The sequence below is a fragment of the Monodelphis domestica genome, chromosome 1 (genome assembly GCF_027887165.1).
Source record: "Monodelphis domestica isolate mMonDom1 chromosome 1, mMonDom1.pri, whole genome shotgun sequence".
Lineage (NCBI taxonomy): Eukaryota > Metazoa > Chordata > Mammalia > Didelphimorphia > Didelphidae > Monodelphis > Monodelphis domestica.
This window is the reverse complement of record NC_077227.1, coordinates 501,923,973-501,936,213: the sequence shown is the minus strand read 5'-3', so window position 1 is coordinate 501,936,213 and position 12,241 is coordinate 501,923,973. Positions and strand designations below refer to the sequence as shown.

Sequence of the window (12,241 nt, the reverse complement as noted above, 5' to 3'; positions counted from 1 at the left end):
GAGGGTCTACATGGGGCTGTTGGAAAATTCACACACATATAGAAAATGTCTGTTTCAGCACTTTGCCTGGCCAGATGTTGCAGACTCCCGAGTGAGGATTCTCTGGCCTCTCCTCTCCACTCCCAGCATTCTCATCTCTCTTTCTCAGGAAAGGGCCTGCACTTACTTCTTGGTTTGAATCAGAAGGGAAGCCAGTCTTTGTATTGGTTATGGCCTCAGCACTTACTGGCATTAAGGACCACTGAGAATTCACACGTTGAATCTCTAGTTTCTCCTATCTCTAGTTTCTATATGATGGCGGCTATACCTCAGGACTATTTACAGGAATCAATGTAGCTTCAGAACTTGTCGGGGGAAGCCACAAAAACATAATGGAGGAGGCATTTCCTTCCTTCTCTGTCCAACAATGCCACTGGCTGACCAAGCTGTCCATCAACATCAGGCCTCCTAGGGCACCATTTAAAATGGTTGCCAAGGGGGTGGGTAAAGGTAGGTGGTTTAGTGAATTGAGAATCAGACCTAGAGACAAGAGGTCCTGGGTTAAAATGTGGCTTAAGATACTTCCTAGCTGTGTGACCCAGGTCAAGTCACTTGACCCCCATTGCCTAGCTCTTACCACTCTTCTGCCTTGGAACCAAAACTCAGTATTAATTCTAAGATGGAAGGTAAGGGTTTTAAGAAAAAAATTAAAATATGGCTGCATCTAAGATACAGGGGATTTTCCTACTGGAACTCCAAGTAACACTGTGCCTCCACAAAACCCCAAAGTCTTATAAACCCTCTGCAAATACTCTAGCTCCTTGATATTATGGGAAATCAGTACTGAATTGTAATAGTTTTTTAATGAAACTTTTCTTAAACCTTGGATTCTGAGGGTCAGTCAGCTTCCAAAAATAAAGTGATTTATTCCCAGGCCTCAGGGCATCTCACTAGACTGGTTTTTGTTGGAGGCATAGTGAAAATCTGATCTATATTTCTCTGTAAACAAGGATTCTCTTAGGTGGGAAAGGTTAGCAAGTTCTAGTCACTATTTTGGACTATAATGATTGAACAACATGGCAGAGAGGAAGGGGTATGTTAACATCCTCCTAAGGACTACCTCTTCCTGTGATAAGTAATGAGGGAGGAGTTAGAGTCTCTAAATTCATCTCCTCAGTGGCTATTTTCCAGTTGGAGATGTCCAGTTAAGATATCCAGGGGAAGGACTAAATGGTGAGGTCATCAGAGGCATTCTTTCTCTTTTGCCTGACTCACTCTCATTGGTGCTCATTAAGACTGTAGAGGGAATCTATCAGCCATTTTAAATTTTCTTGAGCAGTCGATTAATAAATTAATTTAAAATTAAAAAATACTGCTTCTAAAGAATTTCAGTTATGATTTTTTGGTTCCAGGGCCAAGATGGCAGTGTAGAGAAGGGAAACTTGAACCACTATGAGTGTCTTCACCAACCAATCTTAAAATAATGCCACAAAATGTATACAGGTGTGAAAGAAACAACAAGGAGACAGTGAAGTGAAGCAACTTTCAAGAAGAGAACAATCTGAAAGGTAAACAGAGAACATCTGGGTCACTAAGGTGAGAGGGGAGCACAATCAGTAGGAGGCTACAGCAAGGAGTAGGGAGCCTGTTATTCCACCTCACACCTACTGTACCAGGTTCTGAACTTGAGCCTAAGCCATCATCCAGACCCTGAGACGCTGCCCGGGTCAATAGCAGTCAAACCCAATGTACACCCCTTAAAGTTCTAAGCAAACCTGCAGTGAGAACTGGAATTCTAGACCAGTACATAATCTGTGCTGCATAGCCTGAACTATGTGAGCCCAGAGCAAGGCCAGGAATCCCAGTCCAGGCTCATACTGAGGATATAGATTTCAGTTTGGGGCAGTTAGTAGACCAGAAACTGGGCCCTCTGATCCTCTTGCCAAAAGCTCAAGGTGGAATACCAGTGCAGGACAATCTACTGTGTGTTGTACGTTGTGTGCCTGACCTGATCAAGTCCAGAGTGAGTCCAAAAACCTACACCCAAGTCTGAGTCCACAATTTGAGCTATCAGCAGTCTCAAGGGGTAATTGAATCAGTAGTGGGAGGTATCTCTCAGAGCTCCCAGCCCACAGGACATTATACCATTGTGGAAGAACTGAAACTTACAGAAACCCAGAAATAAGACTAAGGGCACCATCAAAGAAGAACTAAAGTTTAAAAGGGGACCATAACCTCCAGAACAGAACCTACCTTTAAAAAGACTGGGAAAATGAGCAAAGAAAAACCACCTATCAAGAATTTTTATGGAGACAAAAAAAAAACACATGCAAAGTCCAAAAGAAAAATGTGAATTGAACTCAGATTCTGGAAGAGCTCAAAAAGGATTTGAAAGAAACATTAAGAAAGGCAGAGGAAAAATGGGGAAGATAAATAAAACAATGCAGGAAGAAATGGGCCAAATGAAAAAGGAAGTATAGAAGCTGATGGAAGAAAATAATTCTTAAAAATTAAAATTGGGCAACTAGGGGATAATGACTTCATGAGACATCAAGAAACAATAAAACAAAATCAAAAGAATGAAAAAATAGAAGAAAACATGAAATATTTTATTGAAAAAACAGCTGACCTGAAAAAGAGATCCAGCAGAGACAATTTAAGAATATTAGACTACCTGAAAACCATGACCAAAACTGCCAAGATATTATTGAACAAGAGAATAAAATATAAATTGAAAGAATCCACAGATCACCTCCAGAAATAAATCCTCAAATAGCAACTTCCAGGAAAATAATAGCTAAATTCAAGAGAAGTTCAGTTATTATAAAATGCCATCACTAAAGCATGAAATTTAGTATAAAGCCAGTATATCTTGGAATTCATCTAAAGTGTTTATTGTTGGCAACTCCAGGAGGGCTGTATTATAAAATGCTTTCATTTTTTTAACCCCTTACCTTCTATCTTAGAATCAATAAAGTATATTGGTTCCAAAGTGGAAGAGAAATGAGGGCTAAACAATGGGGGTTAAGTGACTTGCCCAGGACCAGACAGATAAGAAGATTCTAAGGTCATATTTAATGCTTTCATTTTTAACACAGTTTCAGCATATAGGACCCAGGAGTAGTCATAATAAGCTTCCTCTGTTCTATAGAATTCTAGCTAATCTGGCAAATAACATAAAAAGCCTCCTTCCTACACCTTAGCCTCAGGCAGACAATTCTGGTTGAAGATATCAAGGTATGATAGGAATAATAGCAAATTTGAAGTTAGTCTATTATGCCATCTTGGACAAGTTACTCTCAGAGCTAAAAGGGATCTCAAAAAGCTTCAAGCTCAGCCTCATCATGATTCAGGAACCTGAATAAGACCAAGAGAGAGGAAATTACTTGATCAATGTCCCATCATAAAATTAATGATAGAGATGGTAACTGCACCCAATCATTGGACTAAAGGATACTATGATCATAGTATTTGAAACTGGCATCTATTGAGGGAGGCACTGTGCTCATAGTCTTCATCAAGTAACAATTCTTCTACTTTAACACCTCAGTGGAAGCAAGCTGATGGTTTCCAAATCAATCATATTTAGAAAAAGAACATTCATCCAAATTTAACATCTTCAAATTGTTATAAAAGGTTTTGAATGATTTTCTGGACCATGAAAAATATAATACCTTTAACTTATCCTTATAAAAAGCACTTGGCCAGGAATACTTTGCCTTGGATAAGTCATTTGATCTATCTGAGTTATGATTTCTTCATTGGAAAACAAGAGAGTTGGGCTAAAAAGTCTTTGGGTTTTTAGAACTATAAGGAACCCTAGAGATTATCTAGTTCAATTTCCTTATGTTATACTTGAGGAAAGTGAAGAGATTATGATACTCACCCAAGGTCACACAGCATATCAATAATTGGGTCAGATTTCAAATTCACATTTTGTGACTCCAAATTGAGTGCTGTTTCCTCTAAACTAGGTTACCCCTTTGGATCCATTATTCTTATAGGGGTCCTTCATAGCTACAATTTAGATATGAGGGCTGTTGCTGGAATTTCATACTAATAAATATATAGAGAAATAGTTTAAATGCATAAAAAATAGAGAGAGAAGACTGCCTTTTTATGTCTATGAATGTCACTGACTGGCCAAGTCTCTATCTGAGGTGACCAGCGAATCAGTAAAAAGGATTGCTAGACAGTCCAATGTGTTTCAAAAGATCCAAGAATAATAAAGGGTGCTGACTGCATATCTCTTGTAAGAAGCCCTCTCCCCCATTCAACAAAAAAAGGGCAGGTATCTGAAGATGCAAAATATTGATTAATGCTTCAAGATACCAGATTCAAATGCTTTTTGGACCAGATGGAGGGCCAGAATAGAAGAGACAAAGGACACATTTTAGCTCTTCATTGCCTGCTAAGGCCTTGGGAACTGTGGGTAACTATTACCTTCAAAGAACTTTCTATACAAGTGTAAGAAAAAAGAGAGAAATTTCAAAATAGCATTTCAACAGACCAGAGCTAGGACAATTCAGACTGGAGGCAGGAACACTCGGGGAATTCTCTATGACTCTGTTTCCTTACTGGCTTTTCTCCTGTGCTGTGAATTCTGTGTGAATATCAATTCTTTATAAATTTGGCAATTGCCAAGGGAAAAAAATGGTCATGGAACAGTGAAGAGTAGGCTGGATTTGGAGCTAGAGATCTGGGTTAAAATCCTGGCGTTGGCCTTTCCTCTTTGCGTGACTTTGGACAAACCCTTTAGTCTTTCTGGAACTAAATTCCTCATTTGTAATTTGAGGGATTTGGACAAGATCTCTAAAGGTCCCTCCTAACTCAAAATCTAGGATCCTATGAGGTTATCTCTAGGAAGGCAAGAGCTCTTCAGCTAAAGGAACTTCTGAAAATGGAGGTCATGACTAACCACTGAAGCTTTAGGTAAAATATGTCAACCTACCAATGCATGGGGATAATATATTTTTTAACTCTTTAACTTCTGTCTTAGAAGCAATATCAGTATTGGTTCCAAGGCAGAAAAGCAGTACGGGCTAGGCGATGGAGGTTAGATAACTTGTCCAGGGTCATACAGCTAAGAAATATTTGAGGTTACATTTGAACCCAGGACCTCCCATCTGTAGATCTGGCTCTCAATCCACTGAGCCACCCAGCTTCCCCTGCATAGGGGTCAAATTTAATGAATACATTTGGCTAACTCTGCTCTCAGTTGCATGTCCATTACTAAGTTACTATAGATTGAGCCCCAGCCCTTGCTTCTGGTAACCTCCTTTTGGATCTTGCGGTTCTTGATTTTGACTCTGCTTCCACTTCAGACCTGGCTTCTGGCCTTGGCTTGCTTGCACTGTGAGTCTGATCTTTCACTGTGGCTCCATCCCCTGTCAGTCCACTGCCCCTACAAATGAGGAGAGGGCAGTTAGCACCAGGCTATCTATTCACTTACAAGCTTGAGGACCTGACAGGCTCAGGAGTGTGCCTGCAAGCAAAAGGAATGGAAAAAAAGGGAAAAATGAGGGAACGGGAATACATATTTCTATCACATGCTAAGATACCATCTCAACAGATCCTTACAATAACCCTGAGGGGTGGGGCTTGTTGTTATCTCTATTTTAGAGTTAAGGAAATTAGGAAGATAGGGGTTAAGTGACTTGCCCAGAGTCACACAGCTAGTAGTACCTGAGGCTGAACTTGACATAAAGTCTTCCTGAATCCAGGTCCAGCACTCTATCCATTGGAACCACCTCACTAGCTAGCTGCCTCTGGGCTTTTACATGCAAAACACTTTGCAAACCTTGGAGAATGGTAATGGTGGCTGCTTCTTTAACCATCAGGGATAATGGGGTATGGATGGACAGGGTGACTGACCAGATATACTACACATGAGCATGCCTCAGTTCAAGAAATGTCATGAAATAAAAATCTTAACTTATAAAACAAATAAATGGGGCTCGCTAAATGTTTGTCAAATTGAATTTGGTGCTTTATTAAATAAAGCTCTTCTATAAACCATGGGGCTCACCAAGAATGTTTAAATAGATTTTAATTTACAAAAATTTGCTCCATATACAAATTGTCTGGGACCCATCTACTTTATAAAGAGAGGGGACTGTCTGTGCTTTGACTCCCATCTGGTCAAGAAATTCTTTTCCTTTAGTAAATATAGGTCAAATACTTTCAACCTCCATCCTGGTAATTTGGAGTTCTCTAACAAATATAGCTTGAAATTTTTACTACTAACTTAGCAAATCTCTCAATGGATCCAGGTCTCCTTACTCAATGGTACAATGAAAAAGCACAAATTCTGGAGTCAAAAGAACTATCTAATTCTTAACTACCCATGTGACCTTCAGCAAGTCATCTAACTTCTCTGGCCCTCAGTTTCCTCCATGTGTAGAATGAGAGGGTTGGGCTAGATGATCTTTGAGATCCCTTCCAGTTCTAGTCACATGATCCCATGGTAAGATGTTGCTTAAGAGCCCTTCTTGGGCTGACATCCAGTGTTCTAATGTTTCTTCCATCTCTGAAATTGTCTCTAAGGTCTTTTTTTTTCTTTCTTTCTCTAGATTGAGTTCACTTTCCTTTCTTTTAATGTTACCATTTATTTTTATGTTTAAATATATAACATAGCATAATATGTAACATCAATAATATAATATGATTTATTAAAAATATGTAATAAGTTATAATATCTTTATCCAAGAGAAACAAATTCTCCCATCATCTATGTCCAAAAATCTATGTCTCATTCCTTTTTCCCCTCCCTCCCCTCCCTCTCCAATCTCTGGGAAAACAGGTAATATAATATGGGTTGTACATATATTATCATCTAATGCATAGTTCTCTGTCATTTTGTAAAGCAACATGCATATCGCTTACATGAGAGAAAAAATCATGATCTTGCATTCTGCATTTTTCATGGTATAGTGTGTTGGAGTCAGAAGACTTGGGCCTAAATCTCCCCTCAAATACTTATTAGTTGAATGGTCACGGGAAAGTTTAATCTCTGAAAGCTTCGATTCCCCCAACTGTAGAATGGGCATACTGATTCTCGTACTACCTAACTACAGGGTTATCATGAACAAAACACTTTGCCAACATTAAAGTGCTCCATGAATGTGAGTTATTACTTCCAATGGTTCTTTCCAGCTATGGCAGGTCATATTTTAAGATTTCTTCCTGTTCTAGTGTTCTCGGTTCTGACGTCCCTTCCACCTCTTATGTTCTATGGTCTCTTCTTTCTTTGGTATTCTATATTTTACGTTCCATGATCCCTTCAAGGTCTGACATTCTAAGATTTCATGCATCCAGAAGTCCACATCATCTTTTTTACTGGAGAAAGAAGGGAGTCAGGGAGTCAGAAGTTTCAGTAAAATTGATTCATGTGTCCTTTAATGATTTCTCTCTTAAGAGGATGAGGGAGAAAAACAGAAAGCAGTGCCTGGTTCATTTTTATTTTTCTGCCAAAGGCAGAGAATAAGCATTTTTTTCTTAGAAACAACAGGAACAACAAATTAGTGACCCTGATCTAACCTCATCACTGTCTACCACTCTTTTTGCCTTAGGCAGTGTAACAAGGGAATCACTTTAAAAGACTGATATATATTAATTTAAGGTCGCCAAGGAATCAGCTATGTAATTCCTAAATGAAAAACTCAGTCACTAGAGTGAAGATTTATGTAACGGCACAGACGATATACTAAATTCTAAGATTGATGGATGGTAAAGTTCCACAAACCCAGGGGTCAGCCAGAAGGAGAGATTCTGCTCATCTTCCCTCTACCTCCAACAATTGAATTCCTATACATCTCTCAAGACCTACCTTAGGTTATTTCCTCCATGAAGTCTTCCCTAATTACACATGCATGCACACGCACACACACACATGCACACATGCACACACAGTTTAATTAGAAAAGGGTCTCTCCCTTTTATAAAATTCCATAGTCCTTTGCTTCTGACCTTTCTCATAACACCTTTACATTTGCCTTGTATTATATGATACATGGGTATACATATATATAATATGTACATACATACCAGATATGTTTATATATACACATATATGGAGAGGAACACTTTTTTACATTTTAGTCTCAATTCTCCAACTAGTTTGTAAGCTCTTTGAGGCCAGGCATGGTCTCACATATAGCTCTATAACCCTAGAGTGTCCAGTACATTATAGCTATTCAGTAAATGAATGGAGATGGGCATTCAGTGGACCATGGCCGAACTGGGTAGAGAAAATGGTCTGGAGACATGCCGAAAGCAAGCTTGTTTCCAATTCACAATTCCAGCCCAGCCCAGACCTGGCTGTCTTACTGGGCACTGTCTGCCCCCTGACAAGCCAGTTCTGTTTCTGCCACCAACCTCAGACTGGTGGTGTGTCACTGAGGTTGGCCACAGAAATGACAGAATGCACTGAGGTTTCTTGAGTAGGGCCAGGCTTTGCTCTGTTCCCCAACCACACACTCTTTTGTTCCCTTTCTGTGGACAGGCCTGGTACTCGAGCCCCTCTCATTTGGGTGGGAAGGGACTTAGTCATGAAAGATGCCATGATTGTGACCTAGATAAAGCTGCTTGGGTACTCCCCAGGAGCAGTAAGAACAGCCCCCCACAATGAATCCAAGGCATTCCCAAAGTCCTCAGACACTCAGACACTGGAGTTAAGACTAGTCTAGCAGCCATCACACTGGAGGTGATAGTTGTGGCAACAGCTAGAGGGGGCTGCTGAATCAAGATATTGTTCAGAATGGGGAAGACTGAGCTCATTGCAAAACTAACAGGGGAGGGGGGCAGCTAGGTGGCTCAGGAGATAGACAGCCAGGCCTAGAGATGGGAGACCCTAGATTCAGATTTGGCTTCAGACACTTCCTAGTTGTGGGACTCCAAGCAAATCACTTAACCCTCATTGCCTAGCCTTTAGCACCCTTCTGCCTTAGATGGAAGGGAAGGGTTAAAGGGAAACAAACAAACAAACAAACAAGGGAGGCAGGGATTGAGGACCTTAAGGAAGGAAATGAAGTGCTCTACAAGTTGAGAAGGGATGCACACCTTGGGAAAAGACACCTTTGTGTAATGGATAGAGCATTAGACTGGAATAAGAAAAACTCACTTCAATCACTTACGAACTCTGTGAGCTTGAGCCAATCATTTTATCTCACTGGATCTCAGTACAACATGAGAGAATGGTACTAGATGGTCTCTAAAATCCTTTCTAGTTTTAACTTGTTGATCCTATATAGTACTATACCATCGAAACTGGAACAAGAAATGAAAGCTCAGTTATAGTTACAGAGCTTCAAGAATACAACAAATATTTATTAAGCACCATGTGTAAAGTTTTGGGCTGTGTGCTGGCAATTCTAAGGAGAAAAGTGAAGCAATTCCTGGCCCCAAGAAGTTCTACAGTTTAACAGGTTGGCTAATGTATACACACAAGAAAGGTTGATAGAAAATAGTGTGGGATGTGGCAAAGGAAAAATCCCAACAAAGTGCTCTAAGAAAGTCAAGAAAAGGGAGAGAGTAAGATCACTTTCAGCTGTGTCTCAGAAATGTTGAAGTGAGGAGACTTCCAGTCAAGATGGCGGCTTAGAGGCAGCGAAAGTTCAGACCTCTGAAAACCCTTCCTTACTGATCTCAAACTGAATGCTCCTAGGACTCCGAAATTCAAACTGAACAACAGGACAGATCTGGGGAACCTTCCTCCTGGACCTGGATCAAAAGGTACGGCCCTCCAAAAGCCAGAACCCTAGATCACTTGGATCTAAGGGGTAGGCAGAAGGAAGGTCCCAGGACCCATCCCCCCTAACCCAGAGTGCTGAGCACTCTGGCAGCAGTGGGAACCTCAGGACCGGCAAATGGGACTCAGGGCTGGCTATTCTGAAGGACTCACCTTGAAAGCAACCTGAGCCAGTCTCCAGGGCGCACAACACAGACGGCAGGGAAACATAGAGAGAAGGGGGAAGCCTGGAGCCTCCTGACAGGGTCCTTCCATCTGAGTCTCAAGGGAGGTTCCAGCTTTAGGGCACCAGCTGAATCCAATCTCATCAGGAGCCCTCAGAGCTTCTGAAAGGACAGAAACCTCAGGGCCGGCAAAGGGGTTGCTCCAAAGGGTGTTCCTTGAAAATAACCTGGGCTATTCTTAGGGCATTCAACACAAACTACAGAGGAGGGTTTTTTTTTTTTTTTTGCTTCAGGGCTCATTCGGCCCAAACCAGCTGAACATAATCCCATCAGGAGCCCTTAGAACCCAGGGAGGCCATGATCCCTCCCCCCTTAGAGAGCAGGGTTTTCTGAAAGAACAGAAACCTCAGGGCCAATAAAGGCACTGAGATACCTTGCAGACAGTGCTGTGCCAGGCCCAGAGCATGGAAGTAAGGCAGCAGAGAAGCAACTGGAGGGAACTGAGAGCAGTAACTCCCGAAACGCCAGCAGGCAGGGGAGGGCAGACCCTGGGCTTCACCAGGAAGACAGCTCAGCTGCAGAGAACAGACAATTTGCCTGAGGCAAAAGCCTCAGACCATCAGACAGATACACTAAGAGTCAGTCCTCCTCACTCAGATAGAGATGGCAAACAGTACAGAAGTACAAAAACCTCCAAACACCAAGAAAAGCAAGAAGAAGGGAGTGACTTTGGACACATTTTATGGAGCAAAAATACAAAATACAGAGGAGATAGAAGAGGAAACACAAGCAAATGCTCCAAAACCCTCCAAAGGAAATGGAAATTCTCCACAAACTCTTGAAGAATTTAAATCTGAAATGATCAAAAAGATGGAAGCCTTCTGGAAGGAAAAGTGGGAAATAATGCAAAAGGAATTCAACAATCTGAAACATGAAAAAAACGCAAATACAAAAACAGTTTGACCAAACTAAAAAGGAAAACTAGGATTTAAAGGTCACAATTAGGCAACTGGAAGACAGTGAGCTCGCAAAAGACCAAGAATTAATAAAGCAAAGTCAAAAGACCAAGAAATTAGAAGAGAATATAAAATATCTCACTGACAAGGTGATAGACATGGAAAATAGAGGAAGGAGAGACAATCTGAGAATAATTGGCCTACCAGAAAAAACAGAAATAAATAATAATCTAGACATTATAATACAAGACATCATCAAAGAAAACTGCCCAGAGATTCTAGAGAAAAGGGGGCAATACAGGCATTGAAAGAGTTCACAGAACACCCTCTACACTAAATCCCCAAAAGACAACTCCCAGGAATGTAATTGCCAAATTCCAAAGCTTTCAAGCAAAAGAAAAAAATCTTACAAGAAGCCAGGAAAAGACAATTTAGATATAAAGGATTGCCAATCAGGGTCATACAAGACCTTGTAATTTCCACTCTGAATGACTGTAAGGCATGGAACATGATTTTCAGAAAGGCAAGAGAGCTGGGTCTTCAACCAAGAATCAACTATCCATCAAAATTGACCATATACTTCCAGGGGAAAGTTTGGGCATTCAACAAAATAGAAGATTTCCAAGTTTTTGCAAAGAAAAGACCAGAGCTCTGTGGAAAGTTCGATATCAAAAAACAAAGAGCATGGAATACCTGAAAAGGGAAATATGAAGGAAAGGGAAAAGGAGAAAAATGTCATATTTTTCTTTTATTCAAACTCTCTTCTATAAGAACTACATTTATATCAATTTATATATATTAATATGTGGGGAAAATGTAATGTGTAATTCTCAAAAATTATATGCATCATCAGAGTAGTAAGAAGAATCATGCATAGGGAACATTTGGGGCATCAAGATGACATGGAGAAAGGGGGGGGGATAGAAAAGAAAAGGGAGAGGGGAATCGTTGATGGTACTAAGATATACTCCAAGAAATGGGGGGGGGGAGAGAAAAAAAACTAAATAGAATAATCTTTCTCACACAAAGAAACACATGGGAAGGGGAGGGGAAGAAAACTCCTATAAGAAGGAGAGGAAGAGAGTTTTTACTTATACCTTACTCTCAGTGAAATCAACTCTGAGAGGAAGAGCATCCAGATCCATTGGGATCTTGAATTCTATCTTATTCAACAGGGGTAGGGAGAAGGGAAAACCAAGGGGGGTAGGGGGGCAGGGAACGCAAAAAGGGAGGGAAGGAGAGGGGGGAGGGGTAGGGAACAAAAAGGGAGGGGCTAGGAAGAGAAACATATCAAGGGAGGGGTCTAGGGGGACTGATTTAAAGTAAATCACTGGCTTAAAAGGTTATAGCTAAAGAAGAAAGGTCAGAATTAGGGGAGGATATCAAAATGCCAG

The 12,241-nt window shown here is 40.7% G+C and overlaps 1 protein-coding gene across 1 annotated transcript in view; it reads right to left on the bottom strand.

The window, feature by feature from the left end:
- Window positions 1-3,034: 3,034 nt before the first annotated feature.
- NFATC2 (nuclear factor of activated T cells 2) overlaps window positions 3,035-12,241 on the bottom strand; it is a 215,626-nt gene continuing 206,419 nt past the window's right edge. The window contains exon 10 of the mRNA XM_056812937.1: window positions 3,035-5,383. Coding sequence (XP_056668915.1) covers window positions 5,370-5,383 — 14 coding nt within the window. The 3' untranslated portion in view covers window positions 3,035-5,369. The remainder of the gene's footprint in view (window positions 5,384-12,241) is intronic.